Here is a 27,710-nt window from a genome sequence, read left to right as displayed (position 1 = left end):
CCATCATCATCATCATCATCATCATCATCTTACATACATACATACATGATTTTTTTTTAACTAACAATTCCGTATGGGATGACCTAATGACTAAAGGTCACTGCCAGCTAACCCAAGCTAGTCGTACGGAGCCCTTAAGCGCCTTCAGTCTCGAGGAAACTCACTCGTCCGAATGTCCACTTGCGGTAAAACCCAGATACCCTCGGGATCGAACTGAAGATCATAAATATCTCAGTCTTTCTTCATTGATCCACTCATATCCTCCACAAAATATTATAAGTGAATGTTAAACTTGAGTCTTTATTGAAAAAACTCAAACTCCTTACCACTATTGGATAGTAAGTAGATGATAATAAGGTTTCATGATGCATCATTGAGTTTTAGATGTGGACTATAATAATATTTGGAAGCACATGGGAATAAATAAATGCTAAACAATATATAAAAACGACAATTACTTACTGATTTTTATAATAATATATAACCTACTTCACACACATTTTGACAAAGATCTAAGTCAAGTAACACCACAAAATAATGTTTTAACAACTAGGTTGTGTTTTGGGTAATTGAGTTGACATGTATAATTTGCTTTTTGTAACAAGTTGTTTTTTAAATCTACTAGAAACATGTACTTACAAAAGTTTTAAAAATACTGTTTGATCATCAATCTGTTTCTAACATAATATAAGTTATAACTCGTTTTGACTTGTGAGTGGGTCGTTTAGATAGATGTGTTATATGTGTTGTATTTTTGTTATATAGTTTTATGTGAGTGGGTTATGGTTGATAGTTTGACAAACATTGCTATGTATGTAGTGTGGAATTCAATAATTTCATAATTTCAAGAACCAATGATATGAGTATTGGTATCCTAAAGCCAAATTAAGCACTTTGGCGTATAGTAGATTTTTTTATAAGATTTGGTTGTACGTCATTTGTAAATGTAAAGAGAAGCTAATTATAACTATTACTATATTTAGATTAGATTTTTTTTAACAATATTCTTTCCCAATTGCCTTACTAATGTTTAGGCGGTCGGTATCACTATTACTATATTTAGATTATATTTTTTTAATAATATTCTTTTCCCAATTGCCTTACTAATGTTTAGGCGGTCGGTATCACTCTAAAATTCTACGACTTTCACACTATTTAGAATTATCAAAGTCATGTTGAGTTGTTGACTAGAAAAGCTAACAAAATAGTCATAAAATGGTGGCGAATGAGAAAATGACGCGGGAGTATAAAGTTCCGTTGCCAACCAATATTGGCACGTGAAGTATAGAGGTTTGCGCATAAGTAAAAAAGTGAAAGTTATTTTTTTGTAATTCAAAAAAGTCAAGGTTATTTTCAGAAGTTTTTTAATGAGTAGCTATTTTAATGATATTTCATTGATTAATCAAAGATCAGACAATCAAGAAAAGTCAATAATTTAATAGTTCACCTAAGCAAACAAACTGCAAAACATTCGTATGGCGATGAAGAGAACACTCACAATAGTGTATTATCTGTCTCGCATCAGATGTGCAATAACTGTGAAACACTCGTTAAAAAGGGTCACAGTTAATCAAATTAATCAATAATGTGATTAAACATACCATGATTAATCAAAAACCAGCCCGCCGACACCCAAGTCGCCAAGTCGGTTACACGAAGTATCATACATATGGAAATTGTCATAGTCTATGTTACAAGAAGGTTTTAAAAGAGACAGAACCTACAAAAGAATGAAAATTAGTTTTCTATTTATAGACAACTTATGGGTGTACCGTGTATCCCTAATAGATTATGTACAATCTCATGTATTTCAAGATCGGGCTTTGGTATAATTAAGAGGGTATCTCGACACATAACAAGACCTTTAGCATAACTCATATACTATAAATTATGCATGTTTTAAGAGGATTCATATTGGATTTCTTATCCGAAACTAAAATCTAGATTTTGGATGCTTGTAGCATTAAGTTTTGTTAACAATCTACATTCAATACCATTCAATACCATGTATCCATCTTTATTCAATTAAATAATATTTATATATTATTATTTTCTTTTCCTTTTTCTTTCTTGTACTCGTAAAATATAATGTTTAATGGACAAAGAATGATAATGGATCCTTGAATATAGAGAACGAATCCCTAAACCTCATCCATATTTTAGAGAATGAGATGGAATGAAAAAGTAGACGAAAACCATGACAATTTTATAGAGATTTCAATATATTATACTCAATAATCTTGAATTTTTATCATTTTTTGCCAATAAAAATGTCAAATTTGATGTTATGTACTTCCATAGTCTTTTAATAAATATATGGTCATACCGTAACATAAAACGCATACGTCTTTCATATATGTTTGATTAACCATTGTTGTTGAACCTTTAGCGTTTTCAATAAGCCAAAAACCTAAGTTATTTAGTTGGCCTCTACGAGTATCCACTTGACCAAATGCATCGCTTCTATAACATACCATGTATTTGTAAATGACATCCTCTTCTTCTAGAGACAATGGTGTCGTGGTTTAACTATGTCGAGCTCATGCTTCTACCAACATTGAAATATCCTCACAAGTTGCCTAGTACAATCTCAATAACTTACAACGAAAGAACTACCAATTAGTCGAGCATAAGAATAGATAGACTTATGAGTTAAACATAATGAAAGCAAATGAAACATTAACAAACGATGGAGGCCCAAGTATTGAAGAACGGGCCATGTTATATTTGGAAGCCCATGATCGTGTCTCCAAATGTGGCCCACGAAAACAGGCATAACTTGGCCCACGAAGCTCTGTTTCAAGCCCATTACCAGTCAAAACGAAGCTTGAAGCGAGGAGCACGTTGTGGCAAACAGCCTACGGCAGTTTGGTCCATGTCCAAAGCCCAAAAACGCCTTCTAATAAAGTTATGGGCCTTTTTTATGTTTTTTCAGCAGTTTTTGCATTTTTCTTTTTGGGTTTGTGTTTGGCCCATGACCTTTTTTGGGCCCATTTCGTATTAGAAACTTTATTTATATGTTGCTTATGTAATATGGATGGTCAGACTTGAATTTTGATAATAAAGATTTTTTCTCTTCAATTTCCTCTTGACCTTTGGGTGGGATTTGGGAGTTTTGGGAAGTTTTTCATGGGTATTCACTGAATCAACATGGTAGATCTTCGTTATCGTTTCACCGATGCATCAACAAAGTTTTAGAATTTGATATGAATGATAATAAAACTTATTAAGTATAACAAACCAAACATGGAATAACTTTTACTAGTATCTATATATAACATGTTTTCTCACCTCCAAACACCTTAAGTATGTGCCTATATATACAAAACCGTTGTTAATTAACATATATACCTATCTAAAGTGGCACAAAGGGTGAACTTAGAGACATCACCAACAATAATCTCTTTGTTCTCTCCATTCTTGTAGAATAGCACACATGGGTTACTTGTGATCCCGTATTGTAACGCAACGTTTGGGTAGTCGTCGATGTTGAGCTTGTAACACAAAGCCTTACCCGTGTATTCTTTTGCGACTTCATCGACCACCTGGCATAGCCCACACCCTGGTGCCCAAAACTCAACTAGCACCGGCATGTCGGCTGCGACCACCAGTTCAGTCCATGAGCAAGCTGTTACCACTTCAACTACAAAAGTCCAAGAAACCAAACCAATTAACCCAGTGTAGGAACTACCGAACTAGGAATGTGCATTGTGTTGAAACTAGACCAGACCGAACCGAACCGAACCGGACCATAACTAGGAAGTAGGAGTAGCAACAAAAGACCACACAAATATAACCTGTTCAATTCCAAACAGTAATTTCTTAAAAGCATTTGGATCTAAAGTAAAGCTAGGTTCCAAGCAGAAATTATTTATAAGCATTTTTAAAAATTATAACTAATTGATTATTACATATTTAGATTAAAAATTTTGGGCCACATCATTAAAAAAATTCTTATAAATTATTTAAAATCAAGTTTTTTCCCTAAAAAGTTCGATTTTTGGTTGATAACAAAACCGTAGTGAACCGAAAAATCGTTTTTCATTAACTTAAAACCAGTTGTTGGTTTTCTATTGGGTTTGATTATTTCAATTAACAACCACTAGCTTGATCTAGTGACAAAATGTATATCCTTTAACCAAATGGTCCTAGGTTCTAGTCTCACTTGAACCGATTAAATATGTGGAAAAATTAGTTGTTACAAAAAAATAAAATAAAGATTATTTCGATTAGGCTACGTCGGTTATTTGGGTTACGGTTTGGTGCACACCCCTATATACATGAATTTCTAACACAACACGAACCCAGTGGCGTAGCCAGAATTTTTTTTCTAGGGGTTCGGAGAATTTCGAGGGACGGACGACCGATTGTTTATCACTTAGATTTAGGTTTCTACGAGTTCGATGTTGAAATTTCGACGGGTGCGATGCCAAAATACACTTATATATAACACTATCAAAAGCCAGAGGGACAAAAACATGTTGGTTCTCTTCCCAGGCTTTAGCATGTTTCTCCACCTTCTTCGTTTCAGCCCTTTTCATTGCTTGCCCAGCTACAAACCCATTATCCCTCAAACCAGCTAAGGGAGATACCCCTGTGAGGTCAACACAGGCGTGTTTTCCCCCGGCCCAACCAAAGACGAGCAAATCTGCCGGTCGTAGAGTGGATCTCCCTTCCGTGGGATCTATAAGGAAGTTTACGGGGGCTTCCTTTTTAGCTGATACATTTGGCTCATTGGCTCATTGGCACCGGAAGAGAACCAACATGTTTTTGTCCCTCTGGCTTTTGATACATTTGGCTCATTGGCACCGGAAGCTATCTGTTTCCTAACCAGGGTCCAACAGGTTGTGCATAGCAAGGTGTCGACTCCAAAGGGGCAGGGGTATGTCTTTAGCAGGTTAGGGTTTGCAATTCAGAAAGGGGTGGCGACGCAGCTTGTTGCCCGCCTACCTGCTATATTGATGTAATATCTATGTTTCTATATATTGTAGTTGATTTAAAATATATATATATATATATATATATATATATATATATATATATATATATATAACTAAAACAAAAATTTGTACGGGTTCGGCCAAACGGGCCAACCCGTTCCCATTAAGCTGCCTACGCCCCTGCACGAACCTAACATGAAACTATGGGTTTGGGTTTAGTCTAAACGGGTTACGGGTGCAATAAATAGGAAATTGAAATTAGAGATACCCTGATTTAGTGAATAGTCGCAGGCGATGAGAGATCTGGTGGCGTTGAAAGTACGTGCAGAAAACGAGGACGGTGTTACGGTGGAAGGCCTGATCGGAGACTTGAGTATATTGTTGGTGGAATTAAAGGAGGTATGTTTAAGACAGAAACTGGTATTCATCATAGACGACATTTGGAAACACTTCTCCATCCTCTGGTTCGTGTGTGGTTGTTTGAGATTGTGTCTTTTTTCTATTTTACTTTTTTTATTTTGCAACTATTTCTCATTCTTGTATTTTTGTATTTTATTAACGGGAAAAATGTATTTTTTGTATTTTATTTATGAACAAATATGATAAAAAAAGTATATATATAACACATTTTATTTTTTCTAAATGCCATTTAAGATTTTTTTATATGTATAAAACCAACATACTTTGTGTTTTTTTTCTTGTAAAAGGTACTTAACAATATTTTACAATTAAAAAACCAACATATTTTTTTATCACAAAAGTTCTTTAACATATTTAATATTAAAAGAAAATAACTCTCTTATGATTATGATCGATTGAAATCAAGAAAATATTATTCGACAAATTAAATTATAACAGCGTTAGAAATCATTTGTTTATGACTTATTAAGGGTTTTAAATTTATACAAACAATGTTTTATGTTATTTCGTACGCTATTAGTTTTTCATTTTATTTTGAGTTACGCCATCCATGCTCATGTATTAAATAAATTATTATTCAAAAACATTATATTAATAAAGACACATGAGCATGAATGACGTAACTTAAATAAAATAAAAAATAATAGCGTAAGAAATAACATAGAAAATGGTTATATAAATTTAAAACCATTAAACCTAGCAAACTTATGTGACAAACGTCTTTTCCCTCCTTATATTCTCTTTTGAACTTTAATTAAATTTTAAACATAAGTCAATAACACAAACTTAAAAGTCATTAAATTAAACTTTAAATTAAAGCTCGTAAATAGGGGGCTGTAATTTGGTGATTTAGGTAAAAGCCATATCTTTCTTTAGCAAAATTCTAGTACTTGAAATCATAAAATGAAAGGGATGGAAGTTCCTTTTAGATATATTACAAAAAATACTTGAGTTTACATGCTACAATTTCTCCTTCAATCCTTCATCTATGTTTACTCCAGTTGTTACAAAGTAATGTAGTTTTGTATACTAATCTATAAGCGTATCATATTGGTGCATGTGTGATGTGTTCATTCATGTGGTCGAAGCTAGTGACGCCTACATGAGTCCTAGAACATGAGCTAACCTCAATCCTAAGTTTAGTTTTATCTTGTGTTTTAGCATTATTGGTAGATAGATGTCAAATGGTAGGGTTTTGGAGGGTCATGGGGTGATCTACGAGACTGAGACAGCGGTAACAATCGACAGTTACGACAAAAAATGATAACAAATGAAAAGTGAGCGTATAGTTTCACAAACAGCATTTCAACCATAGGTGGTATTGCCAAATGTTGGTGTTACCGTCTTTTTTAAGGGGAAACCAGGTCGAGGGAAACCAGGTCGAGTCAAGAGCCGCATGTCAAAATGGATAAACCGTACCTATGACCCACGTAGGTTTTAGAACTTTATTATTCTTAGGGTATGTTTGGCAACGAGCTTTTAGGAGCTTCTAGCTACAAACTTTTAGGAAAAAGCTCTTATTAAATAAAAAGTCTTGTTTGGTAGAGTTTATTTAGAGGAGCTTGAAGCTTTTATATTATGAGAAAAAGATCCATGTTGAAACGCTCCTGATAGTAGCGTTTATAAAAGTCTACAAGCTTTTAGGGATTATAATTAGAGATGTTCAAAACGGTTTGGGACTAGGAACCGGAACCGGTTCCTAACCGGTTCCTATATTCAAAACCCCCTTTGAAACCGGTTCCAGGCTCGAACCGGTTAGGGAACCGAACCGGTTCTCCCACCCTCGGACCCCTAACCTATGGAACCGGTTCTTACCGGTTTCTAAACCGGTTCTTGTACCGTAACCGGTCAAAAAACGGCTATTTTTGACCCCAACGGTCAAAAAACGGCCAAAAAAAAACGGTTAGGAACCGGTTCCGGTTCCAGAACCGGTTCCGGTTCCTACCCGCCCACACTCAGAAATGCAAGAACCGATCACGGATTATCGGGTTGAATCAGATAGGGTCCGGTTCCTACAAAAAACGGGTAGGAACCGGTTCGTTCCACCGGTTCGGTTCCAGGAATCGGTTTTTTTGATCATCTCTAATTATAATTACCTAAATAGCCTCCCTGTATATATATTATTCTATCCCATCTTCCTTCACATCTTTATCAATTATTAGTCCAAAACAACTTTTCTCCTTCACGTTTTTTCAAGCAAGCTTAAAGGTATGAAATCTGATCTTCGATTATTATCCATTTTTTATTTCATTGATTACACATGATATATGTTGTCACGATTTGATTGATTATTATTGATGATACGTAACCGTGTGCGACGAATTTGATTTTAATTGATGATTTGGATCTTCAACTGCTTTAGATCATTATCCTTATTACACTAAATTATGCAGAATTTTGGCTCAGTTTTCTATGTAATATATATTGATGAATACAAAATTAGGTTGTAGATGACATTATAATAAATCATATCTTTTGTCTTGAATGTGAAACTACTTACATGTTTTGATATGACAAAAAGTATTAGAAATCTGAAGCTCTTTACTTGATAATCATGTTTATGTATATTTCGTGAAACTGATGTATATATTTAGAAATCTAAAATGGCTGCCAGGAACTTCATTTGTAGGGATTATCAACAGTAGTATATAGGGCAAAATATAATAAATTGTTAAAGAAAATAGGGAGAACTGATTATTTATTTAATACGAACTTGAAATCGTTTAGGATCGCGAGCCGGCTCGAGCTCGATAACTGAAGATCGGGCTCGTTTATTAAACGAGCTTACTTTTAGACTGGAGCTCGGGCTCGATCGTGGTTTTATACGAGCCGAACTCAAGTAGCTCGCGAGCGGCTCGGCTCGTTTACACCCCTAAGTCTGGTATGAGTGATAATCAACTTGTTTGTATTATTTGTGACAACTTAGTTCCATGACCTGAAAGAATGAAATAAGATTCTCAACATTTGATAATCATGGCCCGCTGTGAACGGACCCGTATTGAACCTGTACTCACTTATTTTGCATCAATATACTCACATTAATTTTCAAACTCAAATAACTTCTTAAGTGATTAGAAGATTCAACATTCAGGAAACGAAAAGTTGATCATAAAACCTAACTTTTCCTTTTGAAGTGATTAGAATATTCAACATTAAGGAAACAATTTCTGGTTCAACAAACTACAGCTCATGCAAAATTTAACTGATAAATATTTTTGTTGTAGTTGGGTGACATGCAAAGTAATCTAAAAAATTCCCAAATTGCCCTTGTATGCAACCTGCCCTTGTATGCAACCTGTTAGCAAACAAACCTGAATTGAGCTGTCAAAATAACCTACCAAATCTGACCCATTTATAATTAAAACATATCTGCCCGAAATGTCTCTTTTGACCAAAACTTTGAATTTTGGCCCGAAATTAGCGAGGCCCGCCCGTTTAAGTTGCAAATCTTTAAAAAAAAGATTCAGTAATTCAATCCTCCTGCAAATATTCTTAAATACTATTGACCCGTAACAAAACACAAACTGACCAGTAACATGAAAAACTGAAAGTCTGACCTGAACCTGCAGTCCGCCTCGGCCCGTTATCAAAATTACATCTTTTGAAGCTCAAGTCTGACCTGAAACTGCAGTCCGCTTCGGCCCATTAGAGACATATGATGGTTGATAGGTTAAACTAGTATTGTGACCACATACCATGAGTGAGTTATGCGAGACATTTCCATATGAGTTTAATGGAAAAGACATGAGAAAATCTGTGGTACTACCATGCATTAATGAAATGCAAAAGTAAAAGAATCTTTATATACCAAGTTAATAAATTGAGAAAATCTAAACCTTGGGGTACATGCATCAAGTTTGTAATTGTCAAGCCCAAAAATACAACAAATCCAACTAAATGCCTGCACATAAAAAATACTTAATATGTCAGTATACCATACTACCACTATTTTGATTTTGGTGATGTAGTTTTTCAATATTTAGTAACACTGAACGTTTACTATTATAAATTATTTTTTTATATAATTATAATTATTTTATATAATCTTTTCTATTATAATTTTATGTATAAAAGAATATATATTATTTAGTTATTTTTATTTATTTTTTCATGACATTATATTTATTAATTAATAATTATTAAATTTATATTTTAGAAAAAAATATATATATAAATAGCAGGCTTGTTTAGGCTCCCGAGCCGGCTCGAGCATGAATGAAAGTTATTAAAGTTATTAACATGATTGAAAGTTATTAAGTTATTAACATGAATGAGTTTACCAACACTTTTATGAAACTTGATAATCAAATAATTATGCACACTGTACAACATCCGTATAGTGTAAAACATATCTTTGTAGGTAATTTTAATTATTTTTTTATATTTTTAAATTGTGTATATATGTATTCACAGTTACTAGATGGATTCCAAAAAAGAGAAAGGGAAAAGAGAAAATTGGACAAAAGAAATGGTATTAGAATTTTGTCGATTCTTAAACAAATATATAATGAAGCATGGTCGAACTTCCTCATTCAAATGGGTTTCTCTTCAGCCAGTGTTTGAAAAGGTTATAAATCATAAATTTCTCAGTGACAAAGCTATGAAGAACAAATATGACCATATGAGAAAAGAGTACAACCTTTGGAAGTCATTAAGAACGGAGAGACTGGTTTAGGCTGGAATGAAAGTACCAAGCAACTTAGTTGTTCTGATGAGTGGTGGAAACTAAAAATTCAGGTGACAAAAATATAACTCATTTAAAATTTAAATACCGTATAATATTCCAGTAGTAATGATAACTAAATAGTCACCATTATATTGTGTAGGAAAACCCGAAAGTTCTAGCAATTCAAAATAATCAACCATCTATACAACTACAAGAAGAGTGGGATCAGTTATTTGGAGATGCAGTTGCTAGTGGGGAAAATTGTGTGGCACCCTCTATGGATCCAACGACATTCAGTGAGGTGCATGTTGAGAACCTTGAGGATACAATGTTGAGGGAGGTGATGATGCAAATGCTTATCATGTATACAGTGATACACTTTCTAATCTAGAAAACTTGGAAACTCAAGGAAACAATTTCTACGCTGACTTTTTGAATGAAGTAAGTCAACCTAATGCATCAACATCAAGCCCAAGTGAGGTGGCAAAAAAAATTAAGAAGCCTACTAAAGTAAACACTAAGCCTACACCTGTTAAGATGAAACGTAAAGGAAGAGACTCATTGGGAGCTTCAATGCTTAAAGACCATAACTCAAAGTAATATGTATCAACAACGTGCTCTAGAAATATTAGAATCAGATTCTTCCAAACTTAGTCAAAGTACTAGGTTTAGTATTGAAGGTGCTATAGGTGTGCTTAACCAGATGGTAGATGCAGGATTAATGAGAGAAGATGAGGAGTTGTGGTTATTTGCAATTGACTTATTTGAAGATCCCGTAAAAAGAGAAATGTTTATAAACATGTGACATGATCATAGTAGGTTAGCGTGGTTGCAACGAAAGAAAAGGGTCACCGACTAAAGTTTTCTTTGAGGACATGTTATGAAGATATTATTGTTTCTATTTATTTGAACTTTATTACTCTTGGATTGATTTATTGTTTTTTTACCTTGATGTTTTATCGCCGTGACTATGGAAGTTATTTGATCTCTTTTATTTTAATTTGTATTTATGCAGGAATATTATTTACGTCTTTATATGTTAATCTATTTATGAGTTTATCTTTTAGCTATTTATGTGTTTATATGTTAAGCTGATATTGATTTATTACCAGGTTTGTTATGGATAATGAAACAACCAAGAAGAAGCACAAATTGCATTGTTATAACTTTTTGTTGGATTCAACCTATACAAGTGATCTAGTTGCTGCATACTTTTATAAGTATATATACAAGGAACCATGCATGACATCATCACAAACGGGACAGGCTTGAATAATGGAAGTTTTAAATGGCAATCCTATATGATGTGTAAATGCCTTCAGAATGCATCCAAACATGTTTATGAAATTATGTAGAGAGCTTGAATCAAACTACGGATTGCAATCAAGTGATAGAATGCCAACTTTTGAGAAGGTGGGGATATTTCTGTATACATTGGCATTATTGGGTTTATCTAATAGGGATGTTGGGGAGCGTTTTCAACGTTCTGGGGAGAGTATTAGCTGAGCATTTCATGAAGTTTTAGAGGCAATAACTGGTAGAGATAAAGGTTTTCAAGGTCTAGCACGAGACATTATAAGACCAAAAGATACAACTTTTCAATTTGTACCACCTCAAATATTGAACGACAACAGATACATGCCGTATTTCAAGGTATTAAATTGATTAATGCCATTCATGCTTGCGTACTTTTTTACTTAACTAATTTCAAATTATATTTAGGATTGTATTGGATGTATTGACGGTACACATATAGGGCCTGCATCCCAGAGAGTCAACAACTACCTTATATTGGTAGAAAAGGGGTGCCAACTTTCAACGTAATGGCAACATGTGATTTCGCTATGTGTTTCACATTCGTATCAATCGGGTGGGAGGGATCAACACATGACACACGTGTTTTTATTAACGCGACCCAAAATAGTAAATTCAACTTCCCACACCCACCTGAAGGTAATATTTGGAACTGTTTACATATATATATTTGGAATTGTTTCATTTTACTCTTTAATAAATTTCTAACGCCTTTTGTTTTTTAACTCCTTTATCAGGTAGATATTATTTGGTTGATAAAGGATATCCAGAAAGAAACGGATACCTTGTTCCATATTCAAAGACAAGATATCATCAATCTCAATTTCAAAGAGAGCCCCCGAATAATATGCAAGAAGCTTTCAACCGGTCACATTCATCTTTACGCAGTTATATTGAGAGGTCCTTTGGAATTTTGAAAAAACGATTTAAGATACTTGGTACAATGCCCAAGTATAGCGTGCACACACAAATTGATGTTATCATGGCTACATTTGCACTGCATAACTATATACGTAATTGTTAAGAAGATATCTTGTTTGCTACAATGGAGCAACATCCAAACTACATACCACGAGATGAACTGGATGATATTAGTAACCATGAAACAAACGCGGATGGTCTATTTGAAGGAACAACGAATGAGATGAAGCAGGTTCGCAACAATATTGCTACTTTGATATGGAATGCACGACATTAATGAGTTAATAGTAGTAAATTACGGTCTTGACTATTTGTTAGTGACTATGTTTTATTTAATTGAAAATGACCATTTTTATTTATTTGTCAGAACTTATATATACATATATATATATATATGTGTGTGTGTGTGTGTGTGTGTGTGAGATTACATTTAGTATTATGTTCTTTTAGTTATGTCCATTTTGGTCATTTTATACATTTTATTCAAAGCTCCAGCTACTCTGCCAAATACCTAAACAATCTAAAAGGCTACAGCTACCAGCTATCAGCTAACAACTAGTTTTGCCAAACATACCCTATAAATTAATTTCTAAGTGTTTCAAAGTTCCATATATTACAAAATTTTAATGTTTATTACAAAAATAGATATTTTTGTGTAACTACCAGCCAACCAGGGGCATAAGACTTGGGGGGTCCATTTGGTTTGTGAAAATCATGAAACTTTGAACTAAAAAGTATTTCATTAAAAATATACTTGGTTGTCCTCTATTGAAATTGGCATTAAAACTTTTTTTATCAAATTCCAAATTCCATCAATCAAGGAATTTTAAGAATCCTTTGACCTTTAATAACCCAATAGAATGTTTAAATCCCAAAGGAATTCTTGTAAATCTACATCATCTTCAATTTATTATAATGGACTATTCTGAATCAAATCCAGTTAATTCCAACTTGTGTACCAAGTCCATTTCATTCCAATATACTGTGAACTGAACTGAATCCAACTCATTCCAATTATTTGAAACAAATAAAGCTTCCAACGTCTATGTAATTCAGTTCGATGAATCAAATCCATAAACATAGGGAAACATTCAAAGATTTCCAGATCGAGGAAGACAAATCATACGAAGCAAACACTCGATGAAACCCTTCAAAAGTTCAAATCAAAAAGATTAACTAAATCTCGGCAGATGAACCATATCGAGGTAGAAACAATGAAACTACATAGAGGGCGGAGATGATCCAAATCTAAAAACAGAAAGCAAATCCTTCTCAATTTGATATTCGAAAAGAAACTCTCAATCTGATATTCAAAAAGGACAAACGACTAAAGAGATTGAAGGAGAGAGCCGGTAGTTGAGGTCAGAGGATGGTTCAAAGGCTTCATCTCAAAAACTAACTAGCAAACCAGCAATTTGGTGGACCAAAGACGAAGAACAGAGCGGTATACCAAACACTTTGCAAAACTATCAGTGGCATTCATTCCATTTCCTTTTAGTTCCAACTTCTTTTAGACATTTCAATTGCTTAACATTCTGAGAACTAAACGACCCCTTAAAAAATTTTCTAAGGAATTAGTTTTAGACATATACACCAAATAATTATAGTAAGATTATATAAGTTTAAAGCAGATCACTGATATGATTTATATTAATTTTTAAGTAACAATTTAAATAAATATGTTATGGTATGTGTCTAAAAGTTTTTTTAGAGCTCAATAATTGATATATATATAACATGACTTTGCAGAAAAACCACATGGTGTTTCACACTGCACCTAAGGGGCTGTTTGTTTACATCCATTCAGATGTAAACATCTGATTCATTCAGACTTCAGACTGTTTGGTTCCAAACAGAAAAACATCTGAATGGTTAAAATTAGGTCTGAATCATTCAGACTTGTTGTTGCTGAATGGGGCAGAGGCTCATTCAGACATGACTCATTCAGATCTAAATGAACCAAACAGCCCCTAACTTGATATGCAACTATGTGAAGACAAAGCGGTCATGGGTAAATGGCCCTAATGTCTCGTAAAGAATCTTACAAGGGACATTGGTGATGAGCGAACTCGTTATCAATCATGTGGACTAAAAAAATATTGCTAATTATATGTGGGGACTGTTTATGTTATTGTTAATTTGCTACAGTGATCATATGCCAATATAACACTACACGCCAAACTTATTATAGGACATATATTAAGAGCTTAAAAGAGTTTATTAAAAAAAAAGATAAGAGAAACGAATATGATTAATCCATCCGAAGATAAAGATTCGGTGTGATCTGTCATAAGTTCCCAGCACAAAACATATAGTGGCACAGATTAATAACACAAACCTACATGATCACACATAAAGAACCTCATTTCCAGTTTTACACACAGAGTGAGTTTTACATACACGTTTTGGCATACTTGTTCAAAATTCATATGTTTCAAACGTCAAAATATAAAAATCTCCTTACTTCATCAAAAAGATAGATGGGTTGGTAAACAAAATATTAAAAACTAACCTCAAAACGTGTATTCACTGAGATCTTTCTTTGAGTCACTAAGTTCAACATCCGCTGCACATTCCTCTGCAGAAAGTGGAGGCAATTGTCTGGTTTTCCTCTTCAAATTGTGTTTATGCCATTCACTCTTGAAGTGCTCTCTATATTGTTTAGCATCACCAACAACCGCATCACATGTAGCGCAATGCTTTACATCACTCGTTTGTTCACTCACAAATGTTGGTTTTTGCATTTTATCAGTGATTTGGTGGATAACTTCTGCTGATGTGGTGGTTTCTTGGCTTGACGACACATCATCCGTGTGGATATCGCCTTCACCGTGCACAGAGATTGCAAGAATTTCAGACCTTCCTTGAAGATTTCGAACCAATGCATCACAATCTCTGAATATTCCCGGGTCGATTTCACATACCTGCCCCGCCAATTGTTTAATAATATGATACTAAAAGAAGTTTAAACGTGCAACTTTGCATACTTAAAACAGAAAGCTGATTTCCAGATTCATCTTTAGAAAGAATGATTGCTTTCCACTCGTTAAGTTTCTCTGTAAGAGAATCAAAATTATCTTGTGGTAAAGTTAACCTTAGTCTCATCGGGGACCGCTTAATCGGGAAATGTTTTTGAAGTTCACGGATGACATCTAGTGCCTGCAATTGGTTGATCAATTATTAATAACTCAAATCACACACACATAATGCCACAACAAAGTCATCAAAATAAACCATTATTGACCCAAATTCATGATCATGTAGTAGAGGGTCAATCCAACACACCACGTTTTTAGAAATAGTAACCGTTTTGACCCAAACCATGAAAATGTAGTCAAGAATCAACTGTTTTGAGCTTTGACCCAAAACCATGTTGCAGAACCCCCTCAGCTCAAGTATGAAGTGCAAGAGATGGAACTACCTGTTTCTTGGAATTGCTATGTGGATCTACAGCAAAATGAATTTCATGCATCAACCGCTCAATCATGCTTATAGTATACGGGCGTTGAGTTTCAGGATTAATAGTCTTCTGCATCACAATAGTTGCAATGTCCCTAAACTGATTCGATAATTGTGATTCTCTCTCCTTCCCTGCAACTTGCAGCTCTCCTTTCTCTAATATCTGTTACCATATTTGATCCTAAGTGTAAAGAAATGGTTGTAGTAAAGTAATGTTTATTACTTGAAGGTGTGTTGAATACATAAGCAACTACATCTATATATACACAACTAAACCCTAGCTAACAGCCCATAAAAGGCCCATGGGCTTTAACCAACAATATGGGCTAAAACCCTAACTAAAATACAATTAACACTAAGCAACAAAAAAAACCTTAAAAAGAAGCTAAAATTATGAAGTATGTTATAAGAAACCTCAAGACAGATCTTTGTGTTAGGAACAAAGCGGCGCGCGGAAGCGAAACAGCACACACATGCACAACGATAAACACGCATAAACGAAAATATAAACGACACAAGAATTTAACGTGGTTCGGTCCTCGCGAGGGGACCTACGTCCACGGGCTGCAACTAGGTTTTCTTATTAGCTCAGAACCAAGATTACAATTACATGATGGGATATATATATATATATAATAAACAAGATTAGGGTTAAACATAATTAGGAGCCAAAACCGGGCCTCCTAATAAAACCGGCCCAAAGGCCTTCATAACCCAACAATCTCCCACTTGAAGGCCTTGCGATAAATTCCAGCCTGCCATCCAAGTAAATATAACAATCTCATTCATCCAGTAACTCTAGTAATCTTCAGTAATAGAAATCTACCAAGCCTCCAGTTCCAAGAACAAGCTAAAACTTCAACAAAAGAAGTTCTCCAAGCCTCCAGTTCTCTAGGAACAAACTAAGATTTCTACCAATTCACACCCTGGTTGCATCCGCCCTTCTCATCAGTTACCTGAAAGGCCTATTGAAGCTCCCGAGAACTCCAATCCGGTCATCCCAGACCCAGCCATGACAAAACTCGCCAATGACTCATCCTCAATCTTAACCGACCCTCACTTACTCACACAACCGGCTTCAAAGACTTCCAGAGGATAAACACTCTCCAAATCAGCGGACTATACCAGGAGAGATTTTCACATTCGGATTCCTGGTCCTCCGAACCCAACGTCCCTTTGGAAACAAACCTAGAACACACCTGCGTGCTCCCACTGTTACCAAAACCCCGAACATGTTCAGACCTCCTCCGAATACGCTCAAACTAACATCACTCCGAATACGCTCAAACTAACATCACGTTCCCTAATTTACGGTTGATAATAAATAGTCAAACCCTAACTCAGCCTGACAGCCACCAATCTTGACTGTCGATCACTGATGAACACGAACCAGAAATTAACCCTGCGATCTCCAAGAGTTATTCACGGTGACGGACCTACCCAACCCTAATCACCAAAAAACAGATTCGAACCAAAACCTTCTGCGAAATCGTTACCAGTGCAACGAACCGTGTGTCCAACAAGCCAAAGCTCTGATGCCACTTGTTAGGAACAAAGCGGCGCGCGGAAGCGAAACAGCACACACATGCACAACGATAAACACGCATAAACGAAAATATAAACGACACAAGAATTTAACGTGGTTCGGTCCCCGCGAGGGGACCTACGTCCACGGGCTGCAACTAGGTTTTCTTATTAGCTCAGAACCAAGATTACAATTACATGATGGGATATATATATATAATAAACAAGATTAGGGTTAAACATAATTAGGAGCCAAAACCGGGCCTCCTAATAAAACCGGCCCAAAGGCCTTCATAACCCAACACTTTGTTTGATCATCCATCCCAAAAGCCGCCTTTAGATCTTTTGACTTTGCAAGAACTCCTTTTGCAACATTTGAGTAAACAATGTGTGATTGCAACACTTCATCCAAATCTTTCTCGCTGATAACCAGATATCAAAAATCATATTCAGCAAGATAAAGAAATAAGAACATATATCAGTCAGAATCAGATATTATTGTAGAAAAGTGATTACAACATCTCATTTATAAGTTGAAATTAACCTAGTTATCATAATGAAACCATAAATAGAAAACATTATTCAGAAATATTGGGGTTTTAAGGTTTTACACGTGTATTTCCAAAAAAATTAATTGATTAATGCAATTAGGGGTGTAGAGTGTAAACAAGCCAAGCTGCTCGCGAGCTACTAGAGATTGACTCATTAAAAACTCAAAACCAAGCCGAGCAAAAACAGTTAAACAAGCCCAATCCGGAGCTTCAAATATCAAGCTTAAGCCGTTCGTGAGCCTAAATGAGCTTTTCATTTATATAATTTTTAATTAATATAATTATATAACTATCGTTATGTATTAAATTATGATACAGATAATTAAGTAATAGCTTATATATAACTATAAAAATATGTAACTAACTATAGAAATATGTATATAAAATAACTATATAATTAATGAATAATAAACTAGTCAAGCCGGAGCTGAGCTCAAGCTTGACTTAACTACTCGCTAGAGGTTCATATATAAAGCTCTATACAAGCCTAGATTGAGCCTTAACAAGCTAGCTTCTGCTGGTTCATACAATTAGGCATTAAAAACTCAAACCGAGCCGAGCTTAAACAGTTTACAGTTAAACGAACTAGAGCCAGAGCTTCAAATATCTACCTCATACCGGCTCGCGAGCCTAAATGAGCTTTCTATTTGTATAAATTTTAATAAATATATTTATATAACTATTATTATGTAATAAATTATGATAGATATAATTACATAGTAGATTGTATATAAGTATATACGTAACTAATTATAGAAATATGTAAACAAAATAACTAATAATTATTAATGAATAATAACCGAGTCAAGCCCGAGCTAAACTCAAGCTTGAAAAACTACTCATGAGGCAAGCTCGAGCTCTAAACGAGCTGAGATTGAGCTTAAACAAGCTAGCTTCTGCCGGTTCATTCAATTAGTTCGATAGCTAAAACCCTAACTCCAGATATGTTCATCAATAATCATTTGAAATAAACCGAATAAACAGCATAAAACTATAATTCGAAGGCTATATAAGATGATAAACCCTAACATTAAACAATAGGCAAAAGGTAAATGAATATTATTATTATTATTATTATTATTAGGTAGAGAGAGGCTTACACGCCAGAACGCCATGAGAGGACTTTGTTCTTGTAACAAGCAATCTCGAACCGGTTTCCATGTTTCTTCAGACGAACCACGGCCACGTTTGTCAGTCGTTTCTGGCCTACCGGCTGCACCAATGACCGATGCATTTCTTCGCTTCGTTTGATCACCAAAACGGTTTGTTGTAGATGCACCAGTTGTTATTTATTTAGGTCTGATAATAATAATAATTGATGAAAGTCGGAAGGCTCAACAAAGGCCCAAAAGGTTAGTTCTTAGGCCCAGCCCGTTGAAAATCTGAAATATATTTGCTCGTGTTGACACGGTCAGGCGGTCAGCTGTTCACGAGCCTAACTGAACCGAGTGAGGGTCTGTAAGCCTGTTTATGATTCGCTCGTTTACAAAACGAGCCGAAATTAAATGAACGTTTATCGGTCGAGCGATTTTCGAGCAGTTTGAACATCTCTAACTTGCACTTTAATCGCGTAGAGGCTTAGAGATTTGATTAGAAGCGGCGTGTTTAGGTAGAGCTCATAGAAATGGGGTTTTGTTTTTTGTAACGCAAACAATTGATAGTGGGCTAGTAGTTTTGTAGTGTTGAGCTAATTTGTAGCGTATAATATTAGATAGTAGACCAATGTAATTGTATATTTGTATACATATTTTTAAGTGTTATGTATTAAATTATTAAATTAATTCAAGCCAAACGAGTGAAACGAGCAAGTTTCCCTCTTTTTTGTTTACAAACTGAGCTGAAATTAAACGAGTATTTTAGATCAAGCACCGAGCAGTGTGGACATCACATGTTCAAACTAACATGAACTTTAAAATTATTTTTTCAAAAGGATTCAAAATACTATGTACTTTTACTTTCATTTTGTTTTTATATTTTTATATGTTATTGTTATTATGAGGTTTATTAAGCAAGCTAACGAGCAAGCCATAGGAAGTGGACCTTGGCTCGTTTACAAGCTGGGCCAGTGTTGTTTGGCTCGTTTACATATGAGTTTTTTCAAGAAAACCAAGAAAGCTGCGAATAGTTTAAAAATAATTGGAAGATTGTTTTGTGCTACTTCAGGTTACTATGAAAGATACAGAAAAATAATACATCTTCGAACTCGTACCTTCTGTTGTGCTATGGTTTGGTCGTCTTCGTCTAAGGGCGCGCATCCAATGGGAGTGTCATTTTCTTTTTTGACGTTTTCCTCATTTGTCCTTTTTATGGTCTTGCCTGGGATCTGGGTTTGACTTGGGTTTCATACGATATCTCTTAACCTAAAAAGCATATGATGTCATTGTTTTAAAAAATAATTTGTTTACTTAGAAACTTTATTATTATAAATCAATTTTGAAATTAAAATAACAAGACGTGTAAAACATAAAAAGTATGAGAAAGATTTTTAACTTAAACATCAAATAATACAACCTTTAAAAAAACTTTTAACTATTCATGGCAAACACATGAGAATCGGGTCGGCATGATGTTTGTTAAGGTTATGTGTAGTGGAGGGACTATAATAAGGGAGAGATATTTGACACGTGACAAGAGGTGCGATATGTAGTCGGGGGACGGTGTTGTAGCCCAAAAATCACCCACCCCAATCCTTGATCACCACGTCATCAGCCTCATACACAAACCCGGCGAGAAATACATGCCCCCCCCCCCCATTTTCGCCCCACTTATCTCTTGTGGTGTGTGGGGGGGGGGGGAGGTTGTCACCCTCGCCGCCCATATTTGTAGCCCTATTACGCATAGCCTAAGAACCGGATATTTTACAAAATGGTAATTTCGTTCAAAACCAACTATTATGAGACATGTCACATTAAAAATAAATTTTATCAAGAGAATTCTGCAATTTGTCTCCCTGATTAATATACACATTCGATGGGTTTCCCCCTGAAAAAGATTTTGCGAAGTTTGGGCCCCTGTGTTTCTCCGGCGGGTTCCTCTGACTCCTACCGTCAGTTGACCCGTCGTTGACCCGTTAAAAAAAGGAAATTACTTTATTACCCCTGATTCGTTTATAACCAGTCGATCTACCCTCTTTCCCTTTATGTTACCATCTCCGCCGATTCTCTAAAGCTGTAATTGAACGGCATTATTCGGCGACCCGATTGACGGATGTCTCAATCCAAATCAAGTCAGTTCTCCTCGGGTTCACCTTCCAAGCCTTGCCGTGCAGATGAGCCTTGTGTGAGATGTTCATGTGGTGCCGCGACATGTTACCGGATATCCAGGACCGATGCAAACCCGGGGCGTCGATTCTTGTGCTGTGTAAGTTTTAATTAGACACGAATTAGGGTTCTAGTCTGTTAATCGATGATGATTTGGTCTGTCGTGTTGCTTAGGTCAATTTTAGGGTTGTTTGTTTGTTAATCTGTTAATCGATGATGATGATGATTTGGTAATCTGTGAATTGTGAATCGAATTAGGGTTGTTTGTTTGTTGATATATTTAGTCGTTACAGAAGGGGAGTTGTGGATGGCTAAAATGGGCTGATAATCCCACATGCTCTAGTTGTGAAAAGGTAATACAAGCAATGGTGAAGATGATGAACAAGAAAGATGATTTTGCAAGAATGAAAACCAAAGAAGTAACAAGCTTGAAGATGTTGCTAGCAATTAGTTGGTTTTTGTTCTTTGTTTATGTTTGGGTTTATTGATTAGTTGTTAACATTGTATTTTTAGTATTGGATAATGTAATCTTTGTTGTTGTTATTGTAGTTTATGTTAAATGTTTACAGTTTCTTGTTTCATATATTTACTTTAAATTTGTGTTCCACATTATCAGTCATGTTGCAGCCATGATGAAACTGAGAATGTTGAGTTACGGAAGGATGATGAGAATGTTGAGTTAGGGAAGGATGATCATAATGTTGAGTTAGGGAAGGATGATCAGAATGTTCAGTTTGACCAAGACAAAAGTCAAATGGAAGACAAGGAATATCAATTGGGTGAAGATGAGTTGATGGCTTATTTAGTGCAAGAAGATGACTTATTTAGAACAAGTGAAGAACATGAGATGGATCCTGGTGATGATTATGACCCTGAGGCTGTGAAAGCAGCTTTCAAGTACACCAGTGAGCCGGAAGAAGATTACTATCATGATCCATATGAAGACGGTCCAGTGTGGGACTCTGACTGGTCAAACGATGGTTGTCATTGGAAGTAACATTGCAGTTGGCTTCTAGTATTGTTTGCATTTGAATTGTACTTTAATTTGACTATTGTAATGTTTGCATTATTTGCCTACATGCTACTAGTTTTAAAAACAATAACCAAAATACTGTCAAAATAGCATACAAACCATCATGTACCAAATCAAACATTGCATACAAACTATCATGTTCCAAATCAAACATAGCATACAAAAACTATCATGTCCCAAATCAAACATACATGCTACTAGTCTTAAGATTGTTTCAAACACAAACCATGACATGGTACCAGAAAGTTCAAAACAAAAGTCTTAAATAGTCTCAAACACACACATTCAATCTAACTCAAACACAACTTTATGGTTGACATCATTATTGTTGAATTGGTGCCCTGCAAGTTCTAATGTTGTGTCCGTAACCTCCACATCTTCCACAACTTTTTTCATGCCCCAACCTGGTAAGTCTTCCTCCTGCAGAAAACAATTCCTGAACCTCTTCAATCTTCCTCTTCCTCTTCTTGTTAGCTGCCACTTTCTTCTTCTCACCTAGTGCCTTCTTCCGGTTCTTCTTCGGTCTGCCAATCTGGGTATGATGTTTTGGAGGAGTTATTATTGTTGGGCAATTTGATGGTGTCCACATACCAGGGCTTGGTATGGGCCTGATTTGGTGATTATACACCTTCTTCCAAGTGTCTAACCAGTAAGCTTCATCAACCCACTTTTCCAATGGACCGACATACATGTTGTTTTCTATCATGTTAAATAGGGCTGCCACAGCATGTTTGCATGGCATACCTGTCAAGTCCCATCTCCTGCACGTGCAAGTTCTATCCCCCACATTCACCACACATTGGCTTCTCAGACTTTTAACCTATGAACATATTTGCATATTAACAAAAGATTGATTGTAATATCATAGTCATGCAAATTTTCATACCTGGTAAGTCACATCATCAACCATCATAACCGTCAATTTGCTTGCTTCTGTTTGGATTTCATCCCATGCTTTTGTTGCTTGCGGTGTTAATGGGCCCCTTGCAGTGGCTTGCATCTTCTTGACAGTCACAATCCTCATGGTCATGTACTCTCTAATATACTCCAAGCATGTAATGATCGGCTTGTCTCTTGCTCCAACAAGTTGCGTGTTGAAAGATTCACAAAGGTTGTTCAGCAACATATCACTTTTTGCCCTTCCTGAAAAATGTGATCTTGACCATCTTGCTGCCGGGATCTCACTAAGCCAGATAAACATATCAAGATTTTTTTTCTTAATCTCCTCCATTGCCATGTTGAAGTAGGGGACAGAAGTGGCCGATGCTGCCCTATAAAACAAGCATTTATACAAATCTCCCCTCCAGCTTTGCCTCAAGTTCTCATGGATGTGTCTACAACAAAACCAATGCTCTGACCTAGGGAAAACACTCTCAACTGCTTGAATAAGTCCCTACAACAGTCAAATCACCATAATTAGTGTACATGAGTTAGCCTATTACAAATATATCCTACGTGTACATACCTTTTGTCGGTCATTTATGAAAGTAAAATTGGCATCATGAGGCAAGTCAAGATCATCTCCAAGGAGATCTAAGAACCATTTCCATGAGTCTGTGCATTCGGCTTCCACTATTGCAAAGGCAACAGGATACAAGCAATTGTTACCGTCCGTCCCGACAGCAGTCAAAATCTGTCCGGGGTATTTCCCTTTCATAAAACAACCATCCAACCCAAGAAGTTCTCTACCAAGCAATTTAAATCCTTTAACCAAAGCAGCATAACACACATATATCCTTCTAAATTGCCTTGTTTTAAGGTTAGGGTTAGCACATGGTTCAACATCTAATTTAATGGTACTACCTGGGTTTGCTTTAAGAAGCTCATCAATATAGGATCTGAGGTGGGTGTATTGTTTGGTGTAGTCACCATCCTTCCTTTGCAAGGCTATTGTCTTTGCTCTTCTCATCTTGGATTCAAGAAAGTTGTACTTGATGCATATGCTGGAATTTGGCCTTCAATTCTTTGGCAGATAAGTTGGGGGTGGTTTGTAGCTCAACCTCAATCTCTTTGGCAATAGTAGACAATATGTACAAACCAATTGTTCCACTTCTTAGACAGTCGTGTTTTCTGTGAATGGCCTTCAAACACCAATTATCCTCAACAGTTTGTCTTGAGATGTGCAGCATCCAAGGGCAAGTGGGTTTCATTTCCCTTTTTTTTTACCTTCAACTTTTCCTGACTTGACACATTTGACCCCTCACCAGCAACCAAATTAGGATTGGTCCCCAAACAAATCACCCTAAACCTTAAAGGATCATTCTTCTTGATATACAAATCTCTTCTAGCATGAGTAGCATAACTCTTAACCATTTCATTCAATGTTTTCTTTAATGGTATTAACTGACCAACATAAAATGGATACTCATCATCATTATTCCTTTCCTTACCCTTGAACTTTCTTAGAATACTATTCAAGACACTCAGGCACTCATCATCAGAGCTCTCATAGGTATCCATGCAAGGATTTAAACCATCATCATCACTAATATGATCAGCTGCTGCTTATACCACATCAAAATCTACAATAGCTTTATACAACCTCATGTCAACTTCTACATCCTCCAAGGGTGTTTGAAAGGCAGCCGTATACTCAGGATCACTTTCATCTGATCGATCACTATCATAACTGTCATCATCTTCCTCACTAGAACTATTTTCAACACTCTCTTCATCAACACTTTCACCACCCACTTCATCAACACTTTCACCACCCACTTCATGGACACTTTCACCACTCACTTCATGAACACCATCAAAACCAAAACCAGGTACAAATCCAGAATCATAGACCACAATTTCAGTACCTATACCACTAGTCCTGCCATGTTCTACAAAAATCTCAACAATGTGAGTACCTATACCATCACTACCTCTAATCATATCACAAACATTTTGAAAATGATAATCTTCAACCAACGGCTTTAAACCCAAGTCCAAACTAATACGCGGATGTTTGTAATGAAAACAACAAGCTGTACCACAACCATATTGTAACTTACAAAGTATTCCAAGCAACAAACTTTTACAAAATTCAGAAACTTGAACTTCATCAACGTAAGTGATTTTCCCACCTTCGTATCTTCGCTGCCCCTCGGTAGCGAAAGACCCTCCATGGAAAAGTTTTATGGTGACCGCATTTGAGAAATTTTCACCTATAACAACAGTACATTCAACCCGTTAACAACACACAAGTAAATAAAACGAAAATTTTGAACACACAGTAACACCTTACCATATAGGTCGTACGGGTAACAATACTCACTGTCTGGCCTAATAGAATACGAGGTCGACATTGCGATGTGTGAAGTTGACGTTTGATTTTAACGGTGATCGGAAAAATTAGGGGTTCAATGTTCGAACGGTTGGTTTGTATTTGGGTGTTTGGGGAAAAAAAACCCTAAATCGGGGGTTTTATTGAATTAGGGGTGTGTAAATAAGGAAAAGTCTATATTACCCTTCGACATTAACGGTCAACAACGGGTCAACTGACGGTAGGAGTCAGAGGAACCCGCCGGAGAAACACAGGGGCCCAAACTTCGCAAAATCTTTTTCAGGGGCAAACCCATCGAATGTGTATATTAACCAGAGAGACAAATTACAGAATTCTCTTTTATCAATTTATAAAATAAAATAGGAGGTTACACGATGACCAATAGCAACTTGTAAAGATAACTATTTTATTGGTTCACAATAAAAATTGATAAAATGACAAATTGTTGTGATAGTGATGTTTGAATTATCTACAACGAAATTTGTTATATCTATTAAAATAATTCTTATATACCACTTTAGTTTCATATTATACTCTACTTTATCTTTTTTCATGTATGATTTGTCTTTTATCTTTAATCATTTAATTAATAGATGATAAGTGATGACGGTTTTTGAACCTAAAAGGAACTGGTTTGTTAAAGACTAAATAACTGATCTTAAAACCAGTTGTTCACAAATAAACAATAGCCGTTAAAGAACTCTTCTAACGGAAACGGTTGAAGCCTGATAGAAATTTTTGAGACATCAAACAACTGAATAACTATTGATAAAAAAAGAATTATTGTTCCTAGTCACTTTATGCATAAGTTACAACATCAACTAGGGGCAAAAATGTCATTGTTGCATTTAATCTCACGTGGATTTGTAATTTCCTTAATATATTTACAACTTTCATCCCTTAAAATTACAATATTGGTCCTTAGTCTTTTACTTATATACTATTTTATTTTCACTTTTAACCCAACTACCCCCACGGTTTTTAAACAATCATAACTTTTTTGTACGTTAATATTTTTTAAAATAAATGGCATCATAAAATCAAGCATTTTATTATCTTTAATTTGAGTATCATATTGCAATAGTTTTCGAAGTAAAAAAATTTGGGCAAAAGTGTTTATGGTTTGCTTTTGATGGTTTTAAATTAAACCATGAGCCAACTTTACACGTTTTTTTTTGTCGTCGAAAACCGAAACTAAATTGTTTTTAATTAAAACCAAACTAAACCGAACCATTGCCAATGATTAGGTTCCGATATAGTTTGTACTTCGATAAAAAAAATCGAGTCAAAATTTAAAATAAGAATTATTACTCAGCATATATCTTAACTTCAAACTAAGCATCAACTAATACGTTATTAAGAGAATCATACTATGAACAAAGATAACTTTGGTCACATAAACAATAAACCTTATTAGAATAAATAGAAGGCGAAATCATAACAAGAACATATATTATAAAAAAACCCCTGTAAATTTGGCTAAATTAAAAATTTTAATATATGAGTTTGCTCGTATTAAATAAAACTTTGGCTAACTATATTTGAACTATGTCTAATATATATTATATCTAATACTAAATAAGTAAATAATTAATATTTAAATATGTACGGCCAACTCCGGTTTCAACCGTGAAACAAAACTGGTGAACGGTCTCACAGTTTCAAACGAAATAATGAACACCTAAAAATTTGTTACATGATTATCAAAGTTTATGTTTCCAGTTTCCCGCTGCATCGCGCGGACACTCTTCTAGTTATATATAATGCACCAACCATGGGCAAATTAAGACATCCAATTTTAAGTAATTTACAATTGCTTAAGCACATGGTATAACTATAAAGAGGGGTAGGGTAGTCATTCTAACACTATGTTTAAGGTATCTTTTATAATTCTTCAAATTATTTACAACCTTGCCCCCTCAACTTTAATTAACATTTGGAAATTTAAAGAATAGTTATAACTTTGACCCCCATCTTTTAACTATATATTACTTATAATTTCACTTTTAACCCAAATTCCCCCACGATTTTTAAACGGTCATAACTTTTTCATACTTTAATATTTTGTTAAAAAAATTGCACCATAAAAACGAGCATCTTATTCTCTTTAATTTGAGTATGATATTGTCATAGTTTGTTTTCAGTTAAAAAAATAACATCTCACGTATAGACGTTTGTTGTCCGGTTTTGATGGTTTTAAACTAAGCCGTGAGCCAAGCCGTTTTTTGTCATCAAAAACTGAAACCAAACCGTTGAAAATTAAAACCCAACAAAAACAAACCATTAACAATGGTTAGATTACGGTTTCATTTGTACTTCGCTACTAAATTGAGTTTAAAGTAAGAATT

At 35.2% G+C, this 27,710-nt stretch overlaps 2 protein-coding genes, 1 long non-coding RNA gene and 1 pseudogene across 3 annotated transcripts; 2 read left to right on the top strand and 2 right to left on the bottom strand.

Annotated features, from left to right (window-relative positions):
• Positions 1-3,239: 3,239 nt before the first annotated feature.
• LOC143552976 (uncharacterized) lies at positions 3,240-5,491 on the bottom strand. The gene is made up of 2 exons (XR_013138746.1): positions 5,209-5,491; positions 3,240-3,643 (listed from the first exon to the last, which is right to left on the bottom strand). It is a non-coding gene; the product is annotated as an uncharacterized LOC143552976 (long non-coding RNA).
• A 4,289-nt stretch (positions 5,492-9,780) lies between these two features.
• Positions 9,781-10,885, top strand: LOC143552967 (L10-interacting MYB domain-containing protein-like; annotated as a pseudogene).
• A 964-nt stretch (positions 10,886-11,849) lies between these two features.
• On the top strand, positions 11,850-12,538 carry LOC143555927 (uncharacterized). Its single transcript, XM_077045394.1, has 3 exons — positions 11,850-11,979; positions 12,078-12,278; positions 12,369-12,538. The coding sequence occupies exons 1-3, from the start codon at positions 11,850-11,852 to the stop codon at positions 12,536-12,538; spliced, it is 501 nt and encodes a 166-aa protein (XP_076901509.1).
• A 1,954-nt stretch (positions 12,539-14,492) lies between these two features.
• LOC143554442 (uncharacterized) lies at positions 14,493-19,062 on the bottom strand. The gene is made up of 6 exons (XM_077044194.1): positions 18,896-19,062; positions 17,555-17,666; positions 16,135-16,152; positions 15,683-15,883; positions 15,253-15,420; positions 14,493-15,185 (listed from the first exon to the last, which is right to left on the bottom strand). Exons 1-6 carry the CDS (start codon positions 19,027-19,029, stop codon positions 14,775-14,777), a joined length of 1,044 nt encoding a protein of 347 aa, XP_076900309.1. The 5' UTR covers positions 19,030-19,062; the 3' UTR covers positions 14,493-14,774.
• Between the last annotated feature and the right edge of the window lie 8,648 nt (positions 19,063-27,710).

Source organism: Bidens hawaiensis, unplaced genomic scaffold (genome assembly GCF_021521415.1).
Source record: "Bidens hawaiensis isolate Kalapana, Puna unplaced genomic scaffold, B.hawaiensis_p1.1 tig00001032_1, whole genome shotgun sequence".
Classification (NCBI taxonomy): Eukaryota; Viridiplantae; Streptophyta; class Magnoliopsida; order Asterales; family Asteraceae; genus Bidens; species Bidens hawaiensis.
The sequence above is the reverse complement of the archived record's forward strand: the minus strand, read 5'-3'. Positions and strand labels throughout refer to the sequence as shown.